The sequence below is a fragment of the Mytilus californianus genome, unplaced genomic scaffold (genome assembly GCF_021869535.1).
Source record: "Mytilus californianus isolate M0D057914Y unplaced genomic scaffold, xbMytCali1.0.p SCAF_1, whole genome shotgun sequence".
Taxonomy (NCBI): Eukaryota; Metazoa; Mollusca; class Bivalvia; order Mytilida; family Mytilidae; genus Mytilus; species Mytilus californianus.
This window is the reverse complement of record NW_026262581.1, coordinates 60882091-60907733: the sequence shown is the minus strand read 5'-3', so window position 1 is coordinate 60907733 and position 25643 is coordinate 60882091. Positions and strand designations below refer to the sequence as shown.

General features: G+C 32.0%; 1 protein-coding gene across 1 annotated transcript; it reads right to left on the bottom strand.

The window, feature by feature from the left end:
• Positions 1 to 8261: 8261 nt before the first annotated feature.
• Positions 8262 to 14323, bottom strand: LOC127704934 (uncharacterized). Its single transcript, XM_052209177.1, has 4 exons — positions 14193 to 14323; positions 13284 to 13690; positions 12081 to 12178; positions 8262 to 9905 (listed from the first exon to the last, which is right to left on the bottom strand). The coding sequence occupies exons 2-4, from the start codon at positions 13680 to 13682 to the stop codon at positions 8342 to 8344; spliced, it is 2061 nt and encodes a 686-aa protein (XP_052065137.1). The 5' UTR covers positions 13683 to 13690; positions 14193 to 14323; the 3' UTR covers positions 8262 to 8341.
• Between the last annotated feature and the right edge of the window lie 11320 nt (positions 14324 to 25643).

The window sequence follows — 25643 nt, the reverse complement described above, 5'->3', positions numbered from 1 at the left end:
TTTGATGAATGGGAAACTGGAATCTTTGAAATGTGTGTGTGTGTTGGGGGGGGGGGGGGGGTTAGTTCGTTTCTTATGAACATACAGGAACAATATTTTTTATCTCAGTGTCGTATATCTTTTTATCCCTAATTCTAATTTGATATGAATTAGTTTTTTCACCTTTTTTTCCTGAATGATTGAGGATCGCTTAAAAAGTATGTATCCCTCCGAAACATAAATATGTTTAAACAGGACGGGTACACTATCATTCATTTGGATACTAACGTTCCCGCTATGGCATGGTATTGGTTGCAAAAATTTGAAATTTTTTATTTAAATGCAATATTTCTTATTTAATTGGTATATTTCCTCATTTAAATGCAATATTTTTTTATTTGAATGGTATATTTTTTCATTTAAATGCAATATTTTTTATTCAAATGGTATAATTTTTCATTCAAATGGTATAATTTTTCATTCAAATGGTATAATTTTCATTCAAATGCAATAGTTTTTATTCAATTGGTATAAAATGTCATTTGAATGCAATATTTTTTATTCAATTGGTATAGTAGTTTTTTTTATTTATATGCAATAGTTGCATCATGGGAAATTCTTTGACGTCATAAGGTCAAATTTGCAACAACGTTTGTGATTGGTCTGAAATTGTTTGGATTTCTCCCCTTTCTTTCTAAACATGGGTGACCAAGAATTAAAAAACGCGTCAGAATATCGACCCTCTAACTAAATCTAACGTTCGTGCGAGTCCTGCACTGGCTGTTAAAATCTTGTGGTCATAACTAGTATTTCTATTGCAAAATTTCGATGGTCAAAACGTTCGGTCCACTTTTCAAAAACCGTTTCATTGTATATGGATTTATATGCAAGTATATCGTTTTTTTTTAAATAGATTAGACACCGTTGGTTTTCCCATTTGAATGGTTTTAAACTACTATTTTTTGGGGGCCCTTTATAGTTTGCTGTTCGGTTTGAGCCAAGGCTCCGTGTTGAAAAGCGTACGTTGACCTATAATGGCCTTTACATTTACAAATTATGACTTGGATGGAGAGTTGTCTCATCGGCACTCATACCACATCTTCTTATATCTATATACAACGTAAACCAGACGTTTCTCAGACTGTTTTCTTTTTTTAATAAATCCTTTGCCGCGCGTTGTGTACTGATTGATAACTCAGTCTGGGAGAACAAGATTTATTTCAGTACCATGCAGTTGTAATTAGGTTTGAGCAAAATTCCAGTAATTGCAAATACTCTGATGTCGGTGCTTTGTGTCTATTGTCTTAATGTTAGTTTTTTTGTGTGTCTCGTACCGATCTTTTGAGTTAATTTGCTGATTTGTGCAGGTTGTTATTTTACTGTACTGTTACACCACTGTCCCAGCTTCGGGGTGGGTTGCTCACAAACATGTTGTTGTACTGTAACACCGCTGTCCCAGATAATGGGGGGATTTGGATCCCGCTAACGTGTTTAACCCCGCCACATTCTGTATGTGATGGTCCCAAGTCAGGAGCCTGTAATTCAGTGGTTGCCATTTGTTGCTTTGTTATACATATTTGTGTTTCGTTCATTTTTTTGTACATTAGTTCGGCCGTTAGTTTTCTCGATTGAATTGTTTTACATTTTTGATTTCGGGGCCTTTTATAGCTGACTATGCGGTGTAGGCTTTGCTTATTGTCGAAGGCCATACGGTGACTTATAGCTGTTGATTTCTGTGTCATTTGATCTCTTGTGGAAAGTTGTCTCATTTGCAATCATACCACATCTTCGTTTTTATATCCACCCTGCCACATTCTTTATTTGCCTGTCCCAGGGATGCAGCCTGTAGTTTAGTGGTTGTCGTTGGTTCCTGTCTCGACTCATATTTGATATTTTGTAAATTGTTTTGTTATGTATAATTAGGCTGTTAGTTTTTTCGTTTGAATTGTTCACACTTTTCATGTCGGGCCTTTTATAGACGACTTTACAGTATCAGGTTTTTGTCATTGTTGAAGGCCTTACGATTGCCTACAAAAAGCATTTGTATACATGACGGCAAAAAGCTCTACAGAGCTTATGTTTGTAGTATTTCATGTAACCCGACTTAAAATAAATTTTTCTTATCTTATCTTATCTTATCTTATCTATAATTGCTTACATCCACTTCATATTTGAACTCCGGTTGATAGTTGTCTTATTAGCAATCATATTCCATCTCTTAATTTTTATATTATATACGTGACTTCTAAACTCGTGTTTTCCTGAACAAGCATGAAATCATTTCCACTGGGCGTTAAAATTAGCAACAATCAATCAATTTAAACTTGTGTTAAATAAGAGGAAAACCATTTGATATTTGTTTATTTGTTGGGGTGGTGGACAGAAGGATTTCATATATGAATATGGTTGCCTGGTAAGAGCTGAAAAATAGGCATGATTAGCGACAGATTGAAATGAATAATAATGCCCTCTCTTCCCTTCCCCATTCTTCATCTATAAATTTAAACTGACCACCACGGAATAGCCCGATAGTGTTGAAAGTAGCGTTAAACACCAATCAATCAAAATCCCTTCCCAAATATATCAAATAACCGTCCCTTAACTGTTATTGTCCGTGTAGTTCTTATATTTATCCAGCTTATCGTCCTACAGGGATGTCCTACTAAGGCTTTCATACCATAGAAACGTTTATAAAACAGCTCACATTCTAATATATCTGCATTCATAAATTTATTAATTTCATTTAGACTAAACGACGCCATGTTTGTTATGTGCCTCTGTCGTCAACCTATCAAAAAAGAAGAGGTGGAAGAGAGCCAGAAGATCTTCCCATTGCAAAAAAAAAAAAAACAGAAATGGACTTCTTCTGGCTCACTTCCGAAGAACAAAAAAAAACGCGCCCCATTGATATGTTTTAAAAACGCCTTGCCCCTACCCTTTTTTCCAAAAAAATGGCATTATTAAATATATAAACATATATATAATCATCAAAATTAAAATGCTATTGTATTTTTATAAGACCTGCTTTATTACATGACCTGGGACTAATGACATATATCTATAAGTCCTAGCATACATTAATTATTATAATATGAATATGTTTCTTGTTTTAATAACCACATATGATGCTATGCATGAGTCACCATTTATCAGGACATGAATTGGGGTTACATAGAGAGGATAAGGGACGACATAAGAAAATCAATGAAGGATAAAAAACTTTATATAAATCAAAAAACTATATGAATTAAGTTATTTTTATCCTACATTGAACTTTTGATGTCGTCCCTAATGTGCAAAAAAATAGATAAGGGGCGGGACCAAACCTATAGATAACATAAAAAAGAAATGATGAAATATACAGAATACGTTGATTGACTTTTGGTTGCCTTATGTCCAGTGGCAAATATGTCACGCATGTTTAGGACAAATATAATAGACATCAAAGGATAAAGAATAGAGTGAAATGGTAAAAACTAAAAGATATAGAATTATAGAAACAATCTTTGAAACCCCTACCCTCACACACACACCATAACCATTACTGCCAATACTCGCATATATACATCTCTATACAAATATCTAAATTTGAACCTAATTTTTATACCTTTTCTTCATTTGTGTTTACATTTATGGTTAGGTACAAAATATAAATCGCCATGTTTTACATTTAATATATTTTTCTATAATTTAATGATATTAGCTCTGCTTATTTATTGTTATTTCAAGTGAAACTGTTGGGTGTGATGATAAAAAGAATGTTTAAAACAAATTCCTTTTAAATTTTGTTGAAAGAAAGTTTAATTTTATGTATCGAAATGTGAAATAAGTGCTTATTTAAATCACCACTGGAAGGCCTCTCACAGACTGAGTGAGCGTAAAATCATTGTTATCGATAGACGATGACAAACAAGTTAAAGGTAAATGATTCGGTATTATTAAAAACATAATCATTACGGTTGTCCACACTGTTATGGGACTACCTCTATATGATGTTCGAATGTTACAGATTTTTCTTTAAAACTTTGATATCGTCGGCAGATTCGTGTCAGTTGAATTCATTCATAGTTGGTACTGGGATACAATTAACCACTCTTTATTGACAACTAAATGTCTTTAAGTGTATTTATGTTATTGGGTTGCAGATTTTTATTTCTAACTCTATTTATGATCACTGGAATTTATTTTTTAACTAGAGATGGTTTATTACTCTAATATTCATACATCAATAATGTTTACCATACATTTCCTTGTAGTGATGGTCATACAAATAGCATGGAATCCGTACAGAATTTGCATAGAAATATATTCAGAAAATTAGTAGATTAATGTTTAACTTGATGAAGCTAGATCATGCACAACGGAACAAAACAAGGAATGAAGACAGTAATCATTGTTTCAATCCCAAACGACCTGACGGAAAGTGAACCGATACGGCGATACGATACTATGTGAGGTATACATGAATTCATGCATACAAACTGATAATGAGTGTTAAGAATATAAAATTTTGGTTTGATATTTGGGCTTTTTCTTTTGTAGGTATAAAATATAATCAATTACACCTAAAACCCGACTGATATGTTTACTTAAAATAAAAAAGTAAAAAATTAAAAAAAAGCTATGATTATATGTTTTTGTTGAACAATTAATGTAGCTCCCTTATTTGTCACTTATCTTAAATTTACGTTTGGAATATAAACGATGCTAAGTAATGTAGAGTCTGAGAAGTAAGCATGACAATGATATCTCAACCTATAGGCTTCATTACACAAGAACCAGATCAGAAACATCTCATTATGGCCGTGGGAGAAACAGTAGAACACAATAGAATACATGTTACAATTTCCTCGCTTGTTAAAGCTAGTTTCAGAGGTTTGTCAGGTATAATTAAAACGTTTCAAAAATATACCTTCCTGGAATAACAAAAGTGCACACGCTGAAATGTCTCACCTGCTTTACTGACAATTGATTTTATGTAGATAGTTCTAAATAAAAAGTTTTACTACAAGTATCACATTAGCATAAACATGATCCAAGAAAATGAGGACTAGGTCAGATAAACCAAGCCGGAAATACATGTACACCTTACAATCATTCCATACACCGAATATAGTTGACCTATTGCTTATAGTATCTAAGAAACAAACTTAACCAGGAAAACTTAACATTGACCAATGAACCCTGAAAATGAGGCCAAGGTCAGATGCTCCCTGCCAGACAGACATATACACCTTACAATTATCCAATACGCAAAATATAGTTGACCTATTGCTTGTAGTTTAAGAAAAACCGATCAAAACACAAAACTTAATATTGAGCAATGAACCGTGAAAATGAGGTCAAAGTCAAATAAAACCTGCCAGACTGACATGTACATCGTAAAATATTTCCATACACCAAATATAGACCAAAACACAAAAACTCTGCTTTTTTCCACTGAACCATGAAAATAAGGTCAAGATCAGATGACACCTGCCAGTTGGACATATACACTTTACAATCCTTCCATACACCAAATATAGTAGCTCTATTTCATATATAGTATCTGAGATATGGACTTGACCACGAAAACTTAACCTTGTTCACTTATCCATGAGATGAGGTCGAGGTCAAGTGAAAACTGTCCGACAGACACGAAGACCTTGCAAGGTACGCACATATTAAATATAGTTATCCTATTACTCATAATAAGAGAGAAATTAACATTACAAAATCTCTTAATTTTTTAGTCAAGCAGTCACTGAACCATGAAAATGAGGTCAAGGTAAATAGACTTATGACAGAGGAAACTTCATTTCATAAGGCATCTATATACAAAGTATGAAGCATCCAGGTCTTCTACCTTCGGACATATTAAGCTTTTAAGAAGTTAGTTAACGCCGCCGCCGGATCACTATCCCTTTGTCTCGCTTTCTGCGACAGAAGTCGCAGGCTCAACAAAAATAGTTGATCACTATCAATTATAAAATTTAATGAATTAGATTCAAAGCTTTGTAAATATTTGTATGTAGTACAAATGCCAATGAACTGACTGACCATTGTTTCAACAGATGTATAGTTTCGGTCCTGTAATAAAAAATGAAGCGATTTTTTCCCTAAAAAGTCTTTCTACCCATCGGTATATGACTGCAAAACAAAATTACTTTCCAAATATGCGACGGATTTTGTTTTTATAATCATGTAAATTACTTTTCAATGCCTTTGAAGTTTCCATTCTAAAGGTTTTCTTTTTGGTCTTAATTAATGGACAACATATTTGTTTGACGGAAAAGTAAGGACAATATACATAATCCTGACTAAGAATCCCTACACGCGCTTGGAGAAAAAACCCAGAATAAACAGTGCATGTGTTCCAACGATTAATGTTCATTCCGTTGGACGTTTATCGTATGGTCCTATTTGTAGGCTAATTTATGTTCGCAAATGAAGCAGAAGTTATACGCAACTTTTGAAAAACCAGAGACAAATTAAACGAATTACTTTTGCACTTTAATATATTGAGATTGAGAATGTACTTTAATTTTTATCATCTTGTATTTTAATGCAGTTTTATATGAATACATTTATATTTGAATTGATTTTTTTATATCAAAAAAAATTAAACAATTATCTATGACAAATGCAATGATTTAGATTTTTCCTAACTTCTTAAGACGTAACCTATCATCTGACTAAGCCTAAGTTGTTAACATAATTTATACCGTTTAATCGATATGTTAAGGAATGCTTTCATTATAGTTTATGGAGGAATACATGTGTATTCTTACTTCAACAGTTTCTCCAATTGAGGGACTTACGCCATCGCATATCGCAAATAGTACCTCGCCGTTGATAAATTTGGAAATATTAAGAGTGAAGGTTCCAACTCCCTTAGGCAAATTGTTTTTCTTTTCCTATTATAGGATCGATACCACTGTTGGTGCACTTTGAGTCCACGTGGGTATTGTCATCTCAAGTAGTACGGACATGATTTATAGCATATTTTTCTTAAATTTTTGGTCGATAAATTAAAAAATTACTATGAAACTATAAGGTTCCAACTCCCTCAGGCTCAGATAAAGTTGGCTATTCATTTTAGGGCCCTTTTGTTTAAACAGCTCATGTTTAGGTAAATTCAGAAAAAGCGCTTCGGACACACCAAATTCAAGTGTTATTTTCATTGTCCAACACGAAATGGTTGGTTGTTACGTGATATGACTCATCAATGTATTTTAACGACAGGTGTATCTAGCCGAGCAGGAAGTGATTATCCATCTGGAACACATGACTGCACCTCCGGTTATTTGGTGGGTTTCGTGTTGCTCTATCTTTTTGTGTGTACTATTCAGTTTTAGACTGTTGTTTGTAGTTTTGCGTTTTTCTTTTTTGTCTGAATGGTTTTGTTTCGACTAACGAATTGTTGTTTTATTGGATCTTTTAAGAGTCCAGGAGTCTCAACCTTCTAGAAAGATATCAACGCTAACATAGAGTCCATGTGTCCACAGTTGGCTACCTTACATTATTCGAAGTTTGGACATATTTGAGACTGCGACACTTTCTATTTCATACGAATTTGAGATCGACTGTCTAATGGTGCATACATATCAAGATATGCTTATCATGTCAACGCATCTGATGTTTAGAGATTATTTCATATTTGTTTGGTTGTGCTTCGACTTTTGCCCAGGTTTATTATGTATAAAATGTAATAAATATATAAAATAAAGTATTGGTTCTTTATTATGAAACAATGTTGAAATTTTAGTTTACAATGAGGAATACTGAGGAATGATGAAAAGGAAAGAAAAGTCAAATATGATTTTTGCTGTTTCATGAGAAGAGGGACTTAGAATTTATATACTCTACAGTATATCTGGAAAATTTTAGTATCCACATCTATATACCGCCCTTAGAGTATGCAGTTTCAAAGTACCATTGAATACCAGTTTTGATTGTTGATGAAATAGATAATGATTTGAAAAAAGGTGTCGTTTGGTATTTGGTAGACACTGCAATATGACGGTGTTTGTAATGAAACTTATTCATTACAGAGAAGGAAGATCAAGTTCCTCATTTTAAGCTGAACTGTCATGATATAATTATCTTAAATTGATTAGAAACAACCATGATAAATTGATCACCGTACAATGACCAATAATTGTTTTTATCTTTGTAATGTGGATAGTTGTCTTATTGGCAATCATACCACATCTCCATATTTTTATATTATTCAAATGTCGGTCATGTAAAAAAAATGGAAGCTATAAAAAAAAGACAATCTCCATTACTGTTATCAAATTTTATTTTATTATTAAGGTTCTGCGTTGTTTTTTTTCATATTTATACAATTAAAAAATTGTATAAAACCAACTACAAAACATTAACGTTTGTATGTTTTTGTTTGTTTCCACATCCATTCATTCGAATAATCGCAGAAAAATTCCATAAAGATATTTGATTCATTTTCGATCGGTGTAAAATCTTCATTAAATTCCCAAATCGATAATACACCATCCCCGAAGTCGTTTCCGTACATCAACGGGCTCTGTTGAGTGACTCTAATAGCTCCGGAACATGGAACATAATAAAGTTTATCTCCAACCCATTGGCGACATCTTGGCTTACAGAGTCGTCCACAGGCATCTGACGCAGTTATTAATGCTTCTGATGGCGTATAAGATGTAGGTTTTTCAACAGCGATGTACCCGATATGAGAGGATATAGGAAGTCTGTTGTCAACAAATACGTAATCAGTGTATGCACCGAAGTAACTTAATCCAGTAGACTTCAGTCTTACTTTGAATGCACCGGATTCGTCTTCTTGGCAATCATAGTATGTAGCTGGATTACCTGGGTGAACAAGATTTTTTAAATGATTATACTTGTGCTCATCATACATATCATACCTGTGCTTGTGTCCGTTTATTTCAGACTGTGAAGTAAAATGGGCCTCTTTTGGACGTAAATGAACAACTTTAATTGGTATAAAGGCCCATCTTTTCACGTCAGCTTTGGAACAACCTGCTACAAAGTTATTTTGTATTGGCTTACCCATACAAGGTTCATGTTCTTGAGGAAAGTAGATATTTGTTATTTCGGTTGATTGAATTACGATAGATACACTGTTTTTAATAGTAGTTTGATGGATATTAGTTGTGTCTCTTTTTGTCCTCCTTCCTTCTTGATGGTCATCTAAATTCAGCTTGACTTTTCCACCTTGTGCGGCTTTTAAATAAGGCGCTACACTACTTCTAAATATTCTATCGACAGCAGTACATCTAAAGGATCCATCTATGCGTCGGCATTGCAAATCATGTGATCCACAATAAAGATTATGTTGTGAACAAGTTGGTGACATTTGATATTGGGACATGGATGCAAGCTGCTGACCATATCCATCAAGGTTTGTCGGAATACGTCCAAGAAAATCTACATAAGGCATATTTTCCATTGGGACTTCTGCCTCCTGTACTCTTTTGTTAGGTTTAAAAGGATATGCAATATTGTACCCATGGGTATATCTCCACAATTCCCAAGTATAATCTATATAAGCATGTTGAAACCAGAAAACACAATCCCATGGTGCTAATTCCAGTAAGGACATTGTACCGCCTATATAATTGTGAACATTGCCATGAAGCGATTCCATAGTGTCGTAATTAGAATCTTCAACTAAATCGTCAATGGTTTGTTTATTCAATACATACGTTAAATTAGTACGTGTGAACAATGCGCCACCATTTCCACCATTTCTTATGATTTTATTACCCCTTAGATCCCTAAATCCACCACAAATACCAGTGTTGACGAATCCGTTAATTTCTCCAAGGTATTCATTATTCCAAAGTATAGAATTTTCAGGTTTATCCATATTAGACTCGACAGTAGTGTCCCAATACGGGAGTGAAACTTCTGGATCAAAACTCTGTAAAATTCGTTCTAATCTGAAAAAAGAAATTAAAAAAAAAGGTGCTTCATTGCAAAAGGTCGAATTTTCATGTGTTTATTGTTACAAATTCCAAAAATTACGCAAAATATTATTTAAGTCACTCTAGAATTCCTACTTTTCTCCATGATGATTTATACATCTTGATTTTATCCAGAATCTGTTCCTCTAGTATAATGCAAAAGGAGGCGGAAGAAACCGAATTTCAAAGAGAAGAGAAACTGACAACACCATGACATAAAACGAAAGATGGAAAAAGATAAACAAGTCCAATAAACACTTTATAGAACTTGAAGTTAAATCCTTAGCAGGAACCACACCAAAAACTTGGGTTGATCTCAAGTGATTCGGAAAGGTAAGCAAATACTGTGGATCAAATCTTAATTAAATAGCTATGTGGTTTAATTTAAGATATTGGACAAGAGGTGTAATTGCTATCAAATATTACACTTGTATATCTATGGATACAACATGTTGACCTCTATAGATGTCTTTGAATTTTTTCTTTGTTGATGGTTTGCTGTCTCATTGAGGTATTTCCAATATTTGCTTTATTAGTCAACGTAATAGTAAAAATAGAAAATAACAAATACATTGATATACAGTAGGGTACAAAATTCGAACCCTAAACCGCCAAAACAAAGCAAGTACTTCCCAAATCAGCTTATAGAACATGAAAATTACATTGCAGACACAAGTAGGAAGTAAAACACAGAACAAAACATAAAAACGATATATTCATAGTATTGCAGGTAATTAAATGTGTAAGGTAAAGCTAGTGTTTTACTTAAATGCGCTATCAGTCCAACTATCGAAAAACTAAGATTTGAAGACGCTTGGATTTGACCACGTGTACAGAAAATATAAATAAAATACGGGATTTTCTTTTTTGTCTTTGAACTTTGTTTGGTGGGTCTGTTCAACAAGTCTTTAAACTTACTCCTTAATGTCGCATGCTTAGAAAGATCTAGAAAGTATAGAATAATTTTAGACGAACATGATTACACCAAACCTTCAAGCGAATTATTTCACGAATGTAACATTGTGCCGATTACACAAAGAATACATTATCATAAATCATTACTAATGTATAAGGCAAAACATGGCTTAGCTCCAGAATATATGTCCAGTCTTATTGTATCAGCTTCTGCAAACCAAAAATACAATACGAGATTTTCGTCCTCAGATAATTTTATAATTCCAAAACCAAATACAGAGTTGTATAAGTCTAGTTTCTCGTACAATGGACCAAAAGTATGGAATGCTCTTCCTGATTCAATTAAAAAATCAAACACAGTATTAGAATTTAAACATAACTACAAATCTATGTACTTTTAACATTACCATGATATTTGTACTGTAATGCCATATATAATAATTGTTTATTGTATTTAAATTGTATTACATCTTTATTTATCATTATTATTGAATATGTATTGTTTATTTTTAATGTAATTATTATTGTATTAAGAGAGCCTTATTGAAAATTGGTGTAATCCAAATGAGTTACTCTCTCTAAATAAAGATATTATTATTATTATTATTATTATTATTATTATTATTATTATTATTATTAAAGTATGCAGCAGATACTAATTTTCAAGTCTTTGGTTTGGACCGGCCGGGTATTGAATCCTTGATCTCCCGAACAGATGCGGTGAAAAACCAAAAAATACATCTAGCTAGGCTGAAATATTATGACTGTAGAATACAAGAGGCTTGAGTGTTCTTTCCGTTTTTATATTCCTCATAATTTACTTATTAAGATACCGATACTAGTGCACGCGAAACGTTTATTTTGTACTTTTGTATACTTATAACGTTATATTCTTTTTACTTCTTTTCTTAATCTCGAGTTAAAAACTTAATTTTGTCGTATGACATTTTTTCATTTGCAGTACACTCCAAGATATACAGTTAAAAGCACAGTGTATATATCAATGAAAGCATTTGTCTTATGTTTCTTCTTACGCTTGATGACAGCTCTTACAGCATGTTTTCTTATATTTTCTCGAGCTCAAGCTCTTGCTTGAGAGTTGTAAGAGTTTTCATCAAGCGATCACAAAATGAAAAAAATTATCCTTATTTCAGATATCAACCAGGAAACATGAATGATGCTGCTGATAATTGTTTCAACAAGAATGTCTAAAAATAAAGAGCTATGCATATTTACATCAGTAATAAAAATCTGTAATAACCAGGAAAGGCAGGTCCGCTCTGTGCAGCATTTCTGCTGTTATCGTTGTGAAATCTAACAAGCCAACCAAAATACTGAAAATAAAAATTCGTACTTTTTATCTATTGTAAACGTGTCAGATGTATCAATATAGAAAACATAGAATTGTTTGCTTGATTATCCAAATCGTCAGGCACACACACTTCATTATTATTTTGGAAAGGCAAATCAACACAAGACTTGACAGGAAAGGTATCAAATAAAATGTCGGAAACCCGAATGATCAAAAACCAAACAGATTCCTATTCTAAATGATATTTGAAAATCTCTAAAATATACCAAGACTTTTTACTACTAGACTAAAGCAGTACATTGTCGAAAATATATTACTTTGACTGTTTCTCTAAACATAGACAATATAAAAAAAATATCTACTTAGTCAGAAAGACATTTTCATTGATTTTCCAAACATTTCAGCAGCATTCATGATAGTTTGTGCAATTCATGCAGCTCTGGTGCCTGTAAGAAGGACGTATTGTCCCTTTCCGACATCTTGTTTTTCTCTCATTTTACTCGGAACCTCTCTAATGCGTAACAAACGTTTAGTAGAAAGTATAAAATTGAGAATGGAAATGGGGAATGTGTCAAAGAGACAACAACCCGACCATAGAACAGACAACAGCAGAAGGTCACCAACAGGTCTTCAATGCAGCGAGAAATTCCCGCACCCGGAGGCGTCCTTCAGCTTGCCCCTAAACAAATATATATACTAGTTCAGTGATAATGAACGCCATACTAAACTCCAAATTGAACACAAGAAACTAAAATTAAAAATAATACAAGACTAACAAAGGCTAGAATGCTACATTGTATATCTGTCTAGATGCAATATTTTTATCTCATAGGAAATTCTCTACGTTTTATGTACATTTATAAGAAGACCATTAAAATATCGGCAAATATTGCATGTTTATCTTACAAAGAAATGTATATAAAATGTTTGATACTATATCATAAATATATATTTTCAAAGGTTAAATCTATAAAACGATTGAGGATTGGTTACCTCTTAATATCAACCAGAGTGGTTTTATTTAAATATGACAAACGAGCCTTTGGCGAGTTTGTTATTATTAGTATTAAAATTCAATTACGAGAATAGCAAGAACAATTACATGATAAATGTTGTCTATTACTTACCCCACTTTTGTAGGCTTTTGACCAGGCTCTTTGTAATCGTAGTCTTTCCCCACGTGTTAACATTCTAATTTCTTTACGAAAAAGAACACGCCCTGCTTGTCGCTTTTTTTGCTTTTCTGTTATTTCTTCATGAAGAAGTTTTCCGAAATAGTTACTTATATCCGATACAGTTATATTATCGTTTGGGTGGTCACATTTTTGCAAGTTCGGTCCTTCGTTCCACAAAAATCTCGTAATACAATTATTACAGACTGACTCACTGGGCGATTTAGTAACGTCTTGGTATTTACTCTTCATCATCAAACAATCTTTTAAAGATGGCGGAAGTTGTATTTCTTCTATTAAACATCTTCCTAAACCGGCAAAAGACAGTAGAAGCCAAATATGCAAACACAGCATGGTTAAACCTGAAAAATATAATGATGTAATATAACAGATCTAACTGATATTCTCGTCATCAAATTTCTAATAACGTACGAACAGTCTTGTGTAAAATTAAATACTAAAAATAAAAGAGAAGATAGTATCTTCCTAATTCCGTTATGCAATCCCGTTTGTTTGACTTCTATGACATAAGTCATCTGACTTAATCGTTGGTAAAAATATCTTTTTATTTTAAACTGACGTTTGCAGATTTACAAACAAAATCGATTTTATGTTCTTCGAATTCGCATGCAGCAAATTATAGGGAAAAAAAAACAACATTTTTAGCGAGCAGCTAATAATAATTTCGAATTTGCACTTTTCATTTTTGTCTTAAATCATAAAAATCATTCGCTGCTTTAAAATTTGAAATATAAATGATATTTTAGTTCTCCTTAATAGGAAAGTTTTGTCTTCTTTTTTTTTTTAATATCTTTCATAATTCGTTTTTCGTTTTGTCAAATATCAAATCAAAATTTCGCTTACACCACTTTTTATCTCCCCTACGTTCCAAAGAACTATGTTCGTGTTGACTATTGATATTTAAAGGAATGTGATCTTCGTGAAGCGCGTGTAATTTTTGTTCAATTCACTCATACTTATATGATTCAGACACCTATCCAAGTATGTTTTATTTTATAAGTAACAGTTGGATTTTTTCATTATATTATAATATATTATAAGGTGACTTCTCATTGTTATTAGGCGCTATATTATATTATGATGTAAGTTAAACGAAATCCATATTATTCACACAACAACGGAACCCCTTGAAAGTAATAAAGTATAATTAAGCTACTATAATGTAGGTGTTCATACATAAGAAAACATTAATGAGCCATTTCGCGTTGTTTTATTTTTTGCGTTTTCGACATTTCGTCTAAGCGACGGAAAAAACGCAAAAACGCGAAATGATTTCACTTCTCGTTTTCGCTCTTTCGACATCGCGTTTTCGGCTTTGCATTTTAGCTTTTTCAACTTCTTTCACCATACTTTCCTAATTGTGTGGCTAAAAAAATATTAGCTTGAAAGAGTTCTAAATGGGGAACACGTTACGTAGAGGAGAATAAAGCATATACGGAAGACCAGATTCCAAGTTGATAAAACTAATGTAGGGGTTTTCGAAACCCGGTTGGTGAAAATATTGCTATAGGATAGCGTCGGATACACTACTGGATAAGCGGTGATCGTCCAAATTGATACATTCTTCATTACGCAATTTCTTTGCTTCATCTGCATTATACACGATTCGTTTTATTTACATAATTTCCTATGTATGATGTTTTATAATATATTCATAGACAATATTACATAATATACGAAATGAGATATAAATGATGCATTTACTCAGTACAGAATGATATATATTTATTATTAATAAGGAATTTGTCAAAATATCTGATATATAATTTAGAAAACTACTGGCCTTGAACGTGTACATAAAAAGGCAAAAGAAACAAGCCACAAGTATATAGCGTCGACAATGCATGTTACCCGAAGAACACTGATAATTTAAAGAACCAATGTATGTATAACCTTCGCACTGTACTTTAGGTGACGATGAAGTCCAGGGTATCAATGGAATTCTACCTGAAACAATTGAATGCATTAATTAAAAGAAGGTTAAGGTATTTCAGACACAACAATGTCTCGTGTCAGTCTAATCAATGAGATTTGAATATAACCGCATTGGTCTGATGATTACATTTTGGTTTAAACTATTTTATTTTATGTATTCCTTTCACGGGCTCTAATTAGTGACCCTCAGAACGAATGGCGCTCATCTTTGCTCCATTAGCCTGTTGCCCGTAATGTCGCACTTTGTGTCATGTTACTCCTAATTATTTCACTGAAACAAAAATAAAAGCACACAAAAAGGACAAATAAAACCGAAAAATTCTTAAGAAATAAAATTGTTATTTTGTGTTGTGTGTTGAAATTTAAGTACATTTATAACTTATATATTATTAACTATGACATTTACAAATACAATTAATCTATGTAGTCTCAATGTTAACGGAGTTAGTTCTAGGGAAGATAGAAATAGGGTTATAGAATGGGTTACGGCTCAAAAAAGCGTTACAAGTTATTTTTACAAGGAACACATTTTGATGAGTACTAATCTTCCGTCACTATCAATAAATTTATTGATTAGTTCGTAGCTAAGTGATTTCTTAATAAAATAGCTACATCCCTACTAGCCGTAGTACCATGACTACAAACAGTATCAAATTTAAGCCAGGGGTAACAGAAAGGGGCCATGGGTATTGGAAAATAAATAATTCAGTTTTGCAAGATAAAGCTTAACAAGAACTGATCAATAATTTGATAGATAAATATGTTTTCGAAAAGGAAACATAAGATTGTAAAGGCGAAAGGAGCTCAAGTGAGATCTAGAGAAAATCGATAAGTAAGTTAAAGGGAGCTAATGGGGAAATAATTTCCGATCAAGAGAAACTTCTAAACAAAATAAAAGATTATTATGAAAATTTGTATAATAAAAAAAGTTTAAACAAAGATTAAACAGAAAAATATATCAGTGATACAAAATTAGAAAATAAAGTTGATGAAAGTGATAAACTTATATGCGATGGGAAAATTACAGTGGAGGAATGCACACAAGGCATCTATAAAATGAAATTAAATAAATCTCCATGTCTTGATGGACTTACGGTAGAATCTTATAGATTTTTTTGGAATAAACTTAAATTACTACTGGTAAACGTCTTAAATACCGGATTCGATAGAAACAGTCTTTCATATTCACAACTTACTAGTATTAACTTTGATATTCAACAAGAGGGACCCTTTACTTTTGGAAAACTATCGTCCAATATCTCTTCTAAATATAGATTTTAAAATTTTGTTCTTGCTCAACGTTTAAAACATGTACTTGCAAAAATTATAAATGAGGATCAAACCGGTTATGTTAAAAATAGATTAATCGGGTTTAATCTAAGACAAATTTAAGACGTTATAGACTACTCAGAAACCTATAAAATTGAGAGGGCAATTGTTTTTATAGATTTTACGAAAGCATTTGATTCGTAAGAATGGGATTTCATGCTTGGAACTTTTATCATTTTGGTTTAAATGAATCATTTATTAAATGGGTTAAAACTATGTATACAGACGTTTAAACATGTGTCATGAATAATGGGTGGGTATCAGAAAAATTCAAAAATTCACGGGGAATCCGACAAGGATGTCCTTTATCAGCTTTATTGTTTGTTTTGGCTGTTGAAATTATGGCTCTAAAATTGAGAAATAGCAACGAAGTAAAAGGAATCACTGTTAAATTAGATGGGAGAAGTCACAGCATTAAGATTTTGCAATAAGCAGATGACACAACATTAATTTGTAAAGATAGAAACGATGTAATATCTGCAATGAATGTGATAGAAATTTTTGGCTCGTTTTCAGGTTTATTGATAAATAGAAATAAAACGGAATGATTATGGATTTGGAAATTGAAATCATATAAAGATAAAATTGCCGGGATTAATTACAGAGATAATGAAACCTATCAAGCTTTAGGGGTGTTTTTTGGGCGTGATAAAGAGGAATGCAAAAAATTAAATTGGCATTATAGAATTGAAAAATGATAAAAATGTTCAAGACATGAGAAAAAAGAAATCTTTCAATTTTAGGGAAAATACTAATTATAAAAGCATTAATCTTGCTTTTATTTACATTCTTGGGAAGCGTTTGCTTAATTTCTGAAAGTTATCTTAAGAACGAGAAACACGAAATTTAAATATATTTGGGATGGGAAGCCTGACAAAGAAAAAAGAAACCTGATAATAAGTCCATATGAAATGGTCGATTTTAAAAGTTATTTTATGTCGCTAAAAGCATCATGGATATATAGACTTGTTAATGGTAAACTTGCCAACTAAAAGCTTATACCTTTTGAATATCTAAAGGTGTCTAATAATATTTTGTTTATATTCAACATAAATTTAGATGATATAAAACATTTCAAATATTTGAAATGTGTTCCAGAATTTACATAGAAGTAATAAAGTCCTGGATTTTAACGGGGGTGGGCAAACAAAACAACCAGTTACATTTGTTGATATAAGAAAACAAATAATAAGGGGGAATAAATTTATAACATTTCATAATAAACCAATTATCTTTGAAAACTGGATTAAGAGTGATATAATATACTTAAATGACATTCTGGATGGTACTATGTCATTATCAGAAAACTATATTTTAAACTAATTGAAGTGTAAGGTAAACTGGATTGCTGAATTTCATAGATTGAAACAATCTATTCCACAAGATTGGATTCACATAGTTAAAAAAGAAAATTCTGTTAAAAGTACAGTAAATGTCCAGATAAATAAGATCACATGGAAAGATCGTTATTTTGAGACTACGTGTTTTTCAAATAAAATGTTATATAATTATTCACTTGTGAGCAATAAAAAAGAATCGCCAATAGGGATAAACAGGTGGCTTAAAGTTCTACCAATGCAAGAAGCTCCAAATATGAATTCACTGTATAACTTTATTTTTAAATATTTAACTGAAAATAAATTAAAAATCTTCAGATGGAAATTATTACAGTTTCTTGTTCCAACAAAAAAGCTTTTATTACAATTTGCTTTAGTCTAGAATTTTAGTTTATTGAAAGACCTTTTGTCTGATTTTAAAAATATACCTTAAATACATTAGGGCACCGGCTATTAAAGAGAAAAAAGACGTTTAATTCATTGTAATTGTTATTGAATTTGTACTTCCCCGAAAAAAATATGAAGTCCGATATCGTAGTAAAATTGCCTAGATACTATAGATATTACACAAAACAGAATGACAGGCCAAAAGTATACATACAGAATGAATGTTGTTTTGTTATCACTGATAAAAAAAACCATTCAAAATGTAAAAATTATATTCATTCAGTGCATATCTTTGTGAAAAGGGAAAGTAAAAGAATTTTCCTCTGAAATTATTTTACGACAGTTCCACTTTAATAAAGTCTTTCTAATTTTACTAAAATTCACAGTATGACAGCTCCATTACGATGAGGTTCTTGTCCCACATCTCTCGTTGTCATATACATTGAAAACTGTATGTATTTATACACGGATCTTAAAGCTGTTATCCTAGTGCTAGCAAGTTAAATGTTTGGTTGGCTTGCTTGCTTTGTTTGTATAAATGTTTGCTCAAGCATTGATATTGAGATTGAAATCTGCAATCAATAGATAGGCGGGGCTTCAACTTGTATGCATTGCTTAACTTCCAATAACATTTATAAGTGTAATGTATACAAGCTGAAGCCCCGCCTATCTATTGATAGCAGATGTCAATCTTAATTACAATGCTTGAGCACACATTTATACAAACAAAGCAAGCAAGTCAATCAAACCTTTAACTTGCTAGCATTAGGATAACAGCTTTAAATGTTCATTTTACATGTAATCGTTTAAAAAACTTTAATTCAAACGGGTAATTTTAGCTTCAAGTTTTATCTGTCAAATTGCAGGTTGAAATTCTACAACAAACTAAATAAGTTTTTAAAATGAACGTGCAAATGACAGGGTGTGTTCATGTGAGAGCTCAAGTCTTGTATTACTATCAAATATCTCCCATCACCATCAACAGTACAAAAGCCTCTATCAAAACTATTTAGTAGTCAACCACAGACGAGGTTCCTGACTTGGAAAAACATTTGCACATGTCGATCGGTTTAATTTCGATTATAGTGGAAGCACATAGAAGGGTACACTCAGATTTAGTTTTATAATATCTATAATACCGTTATGATGGACAACAAAATCGCAGGTACAAGCAAAAGTATAAGAAAAATACCCAATCACAGAATTTTGCTGTTTACTAAAAGCAAGCTAAATGTCCTTAACCTTCTGATATAGCTCACGACACCCTACACTCTTATATCAACAGTTGACTTTGGAGTATATTTCATATATCGACGGTATGAACACTGCGGAAAGATAAGATCTAGTACAATGCCTAGGAGAATATACCAACGCAGAATATTTTTTTTCTCAAATTATATACATTTTATTCTTGATTGAAACTATAGATTAGATTGATGTTAATCCCCAGAATTCCAGACGCAATGGTTAAACAACAACAATATAATAATAAGCTGTATTAATAAGTTTATTAATTAAGGTACACGGACACATTTGATAGAAAAATTCCAAAACTTTTTTATTACTGATATCGGAGAGCTGGTTGAGAAATGCCACTTTTAATAATATTCCTTCAGTTGAAATATTACTTCTACAATATATTACAATGTTTTTTTTTCAAAATTTTGACAAGTTTTTGAAATATTATGCCATTTGATTACGTTAATTGAAATCGATGAAGTCATTCGTAGTAAACACATATCGAAAAGATGATAACTGTACAGGCCATAAGGGGAAGGACGCTGTTGGAACATCGCCATCATGCAAAGAAAACTTAAATTAATTGAATTGAAACAAACGTGATAACATCTGGTATGAACATTGTTATGTGATGGCCGAAAAGGGACGGCGATTACATAACGTTTAATTCAGTGTTATTATGTTGAGGTGAACAATACTGTATATGTATTGAGGATTGTTTACATAGAATATGACTGTTATCTAAATATCTGCATATATTTTTGAAGAAAAAAAAATTATCAAGCAGTTTTTCGATGTTTAATAAGGTTCGCCTTAAGCTGAGATTCAGAAACAGCAAATGAAAAAAAAAATTGTGACATCAATATTTCAAAACCCAATACAAAAGTTGAAGATCTGATAAAACAAAAAAAAGCTCAAAAAGTAATGCCAAACCTAGACAGGGAATCAGAGCTATGCATCAGGGAGATGCATTCCCTAATTTAAAATTATTTCCAAATTTTATAACAGAAAATTTAAATAACACAATATCCGTATTTTCGAGGAACTGGCTATTGGGCTAATAATACCCTCTGAAATAATTCACCAGCAGAGGCATCGACCAAGTGGTAGTAATAACATTAACCGTTCCAATATTACTGTAACAGGCAATTATAAATGTCTCTTCAGTGATTCTCGAGGTAAAAATATTTGAAAATCCAAAACCTAATACAAACATTGAAGATCTGATAGAACCAAAAACGGAAAAGAAAAATAAGTTGTACGTTTAAGTCCTAACAATTAATGTTTCATCTTTAACAGTTGACTGATGCATATTTTACACATCGAGTTTAAATAAACTGTTAAAATCAATTTTCTGGATTTACCTCCATCATGAACGCTCACAGCAGAATATTTGAAAGCCAAGGATGAATTAGAACCGGAACAGCTGATGAAATATATAACCAAAAAGGACCTGAAAAAATAGACAGATCCATCCAATGTCAACTTGGCCTGATGAAGTTGAAACCTTAGTTTCTTTACAATTTCAAAATTTATTAACGGACAATTTAAGAAAGGTTTGTTATAAATCATGTCGTACTGAAGTACTGACTACCGAGCTGACTACTTGATGCGTATTATATTGGCAATGATATACTCCTAGGATTGAAGCATGGCTTATTGACAGAAAGTATCAAATAACAACAAAAGGAAAAAGTAGCAATCGGCATTCTACAATAAACCGGTCTATAGTTGACTGGATGGCTTTTGTCAACTTTTTAAATAGTGCTGATACATTTCCTATTAACCAGTTTTGGGGTTTTCTTTGATTGATTTGGCGAAGACAAGATGTAAATATGATGAAATGGCTGATGCTGTTTCCATAAGAATTCTACAGGATATAGAAGGTTCATTTGCTGTTGCTGCATTTATTTCATTTTGATATCTTTATTATTCTGTTGATATTATCTTTATTTCTTGTATGTATGATTTTGCTGTCTCTTCTATATTTAAACAGTTGTCTATGTATTCCTTTGTGAAAACGGATTTGAGTTGTTCATTTGAAGCTTTAATTAACGTTTGCTGTCTTCATTTGGTCTGATTATTAAGAGAGGAGAACTATACCAAAGGGACATTACGTAGATACTCAGAATTTGTCCTTTTTCTTGTTTTGAAGTGTAAATAATCAGATTAAGTATTTGGTAAAGTAAAACTTAATGATTCTGACATAAACAAAAATATACAAGTGGATAGTTTGACAGTTTACAGGTTTGTTTGACAAACAATTTTTTGCGATTACAAATTCAGGGAAAAGAGAAAATACCTTACAATTATGGAAATCCTTAAATTAGGTACAGCAGGTGTTGATTTCCACTGAAGAAATTAAAACCATTTCTGTAGGATTTATGAATATCAATGTCATTTTGGATTTTATTAATGCATTTCAGAACTGTTACTGATTTTGGCTTTTGTCATTATTTTCACTTTGTTTAGGATGTAGCTCCCCTTGCTGATATCAGAGTATTTCATATATCCCAACTGACTGGCAATGTTAGTGGAGTTAACTGACTTACAACAATATCTAAAGCGATGGTTGTCCCGTCTAGATCTGTTAGCAAATCTTAAATAAGGAGATTAAGTTAAAGGAATTTTATCATTCCTCCGCTATTTATAGAATCAGGCGTCATTCGCGCGTGTTGCTCAGTCTTTAGTTTTCTATGTTGTGTTTTGTGTAATGTTGTTTTCCTTTTCGTCGTTTTTCGTTTGCCATGGCGTTGTCAGTTTGTTTTCGACTTAAAGCTTGTAAGTTTGAACGTCCCTTTGTCATCTTTCACCTTTCTCTTAAACTGACGGACTCTCGCGGCAAACATAAAGTAAAATACAAACAATTATTTTCAACAAAGAAATGAATAACTTCAGCATAAATGTCTCCTTTAGTTTACATAACATATAATTTTATCCCAAATTAAAACAAAACAATATATATCGATATAAAAACTCATCAATGATACCAGTGTTTCTGTTGTTCCGTTGTTTTCCTCTTATAGTTGATGTGTTTCCATCGGTTTTAGTTTGTTACCCGGATTTGTTTTTGCTTAATCGAAATATGACTATTGAACAGAGGTAAACTACTGTTGCCTTTATTTAACGTAGAAAAACCAACTGAAAACGATTCGCTAACATGTTGGAAAAAAGAGACCAAAAAAGATGAAATTCCAGTGTTCGATAACTTTTTCATTAGAACTTAAGAAATAATAAGAACTCAAGTCAAAGTTCAGATAAGTCATTGAAATGAATATACACAGGACACTTAAGTTGTTATCAAATAATCCGTTTCTATGTATGGTGACATTTGTTTTTGTTGCAGTTCAGTGTTTCTGTTGTGTCGTTGTTTTCCTCTTATAGTTGATGTGTTTCCCTCGGTTTTGGTTTGTGACCCGGATTTGTTTTTGCTTAATCGATTTATGACTATTGAACAGCGATATACTATTGTTGCCTTTATTTAGATAATTTAAAGGACGCTAAATGTCTTGTAGCAGGTGAAAAAACAAGAAGACAGAATATCACAGGGAATGTAGCTTGAATAAAAACAAAATCATAAAAATTACATTTATTCGACAATAGTATCTACTAACAAATGGACTTACCCATTGCCCACTAGTAGTAATACTCATAATAAATTAACTTGTATAGCAAACATACTTTTTTAATATATTGATATTTCAAATTAATGTATTAAGGATGCGCACTCGTACTGTTTTCTGGGAAATGTCTGTTGAACCAAAAATTCACTTTGACTCTTCAAGGCAGTAATGTTGTAACGTTGTTGAAATAAAACCTCAAAAGGACTATTCAAAATGTCATGGTTGTTAATTTTTTTTATCGAATTTACTGCAAAGACCGATCATCTGATTTATATACGTACTAGTATTCCAGAATCAAAAACATTAAGTGTACAGTATTGTATGTATTTTGTTTTTATCATACAAACTATATGTTCTTATTCAAATAACTAGACTGTAGAAACTACTGCTGATTAGCAAATTGACAAGCAGTTAGTAAAAACTGTAACTTCTACTAGATTGGTAAAAGTTTAGATTAGTAGAAGGTGAAATAGTACTATTGAATTAAAGCTCCTGCATCTTATCTAAATGTTAATTCCTAAACGAAGATTACGATTTCACAGCAACTCATTTACAGTCATAATTTGGGTGTTAAGTGAATAACCATCAAATGAATGTTAAATACACTATTCTTAAATTCACAACATATGAACACCAATTTTGTGCTAAGTATCCAATTTTATTACAATTACAAATACTTTGACATTTTATAAATGTAAAACAAACCTGCGTACATTATTTGCATGGTGAAACACACAGATTTTTCAAACTAATCTCCTTATAACAAATTGAGTTGGCAGGTCCAATGCATGGCCATTAGAAACATATGGTCTTTAATCTCAAGGCTTAAACTTTTATGTTCAACAGCATAGAAATAATACACAATTAGAGAATGTATTACCTGAATTAGCCTAATAATCTAGAAGGAAGTAAATAACAATGTTACCACCTCCCAAAATCCATTAAAATCAAAACAGCATGAAATAAAGTCAATTTCAAGTCCGTACTTAATTGGCCTTTTTTGTATTTTACGTCACTGATGAGTCTTTTGTAGATGAAACGCGCTTCTGGCGAACAAAATCATAAGCCTTTTTTTTTTTTTTTTTTTGTTATCCAAGGGCATTTTATAGCTTATCATACAGTATGGGTTTTGCCCGTTGTTGAAGGCCGTAAGGTGACCTTTAGTTGTATATAATTCTGTCCTGTCATTTTTTTTTTTGGATATTTGTCTCATTGGCAATTATACTACATCTGAATGATATCAAACATAATGAATTTCTATGTTCGAAGCGCTCTTTTATAAACCGTCATGAGGAATTTAAATCCAAAATTTGATTTTTTCAACGAAAGAGGGAGGGGAGATGTGAAGCAAGAGAAAATTTACGAATTTTAAAAAAGTAAGAAAATATTTGCCGTTAACAAAAAAAAATGTAAAAAAACAAAAACAAAAACAAAATCGAAACCAAAGGAAGGGGTGTCAGTCGATTTCATATTTTGACATCCACTATGGAGTATTTTTAGTTTTTTTTTACTGGCTTAAAAAACAGTTTTAGCCTTAAAATTTGGAGGACAAATCCTTATTCGAAAAATAGGGCGAAACTGTCTATATGGTATCTCCTATAAATAAAGAATTCACAAACGTCTAAGGTCAACTATTCCCATATGGAGATAAATTAAACATCGGTTAAAATTACAATAAAGAATATATCAAAATGCAATAAGTTATGGAAAATACCGAAATACTCAACACCAATATATATATACTGACGATTTATAGAGCTATTGATTTTCCAATTGACTTATGAATAATCGTTAATCTCATAATGATGTTCATAGATCATATATTTAGAAGGATAAACAAGGTCAATTGAATAGATGTCCAAATGCCAATAAGAAATACAGAAAGGATATGAACAAAGGTTTTTGTTTTTTGTTTTAGCCCTGGCTTTTCTGTCTTTTTTCGCTTGATAATTTTTAATTTGCCTAATTTGTATCTTCTTTTTTCAATCAGAAATAAATCTGGATTGCAATGAAAAGAACATTACACATTGATTTTCCTAACATTAAACACCAGTGAGTAAGATTATTTGAATAATGTACCACATCATGCTCAGTGAGATTAAAGTATCATTCTCCTACACATTCCGGCGCTATTTCCCTTGATTTTTACGACTTGGCTAATACAATGTACATTGTAATCTGTCATATTTTATTCTTATTCTAACTTGCACTTTTGAAACAACAAACAAAACGATTGTAAGAGGGAAACATGAGATCTTGCATTACATGCAGTTCCTCCCACCACAATTTATTGTAAAATGCACATTTCTTCTTTTTTATTTTCACAAGTGTCTTGTAAACCCTGTTGTGTGAGACTGGTAAAAACCAGTGTCCTAAATGCGTAACTAATTGAAGAAACTGTCCGTTTTAAAGTATGAACACGATGTTGTTTATTAGGTTGCGTT

Coding starts and splice junctions, on each gene's coding strand:
- LOC127704934 (XM_052209177.1), bottom strand. CDS start 13,682: ATGCTGTGTTTGCATATTTGGCTTCTACTGTCTTTTGCCGGTTTAGGA. Junction 12,179..13,283: donor CAAAAGCCTACAAAAGTGGG/GTAAGTAATAGA, acceptor TTTTATTTTCAG/TATTTTGGTTGGCTTGTTAG. Junction 9,906..12,080: donor TACAGATTTTTATTACTGAT/GTAAATATGCAT, acceptor TTCTTTTTTCAG/ATTAGAACGAATTTTACAGA.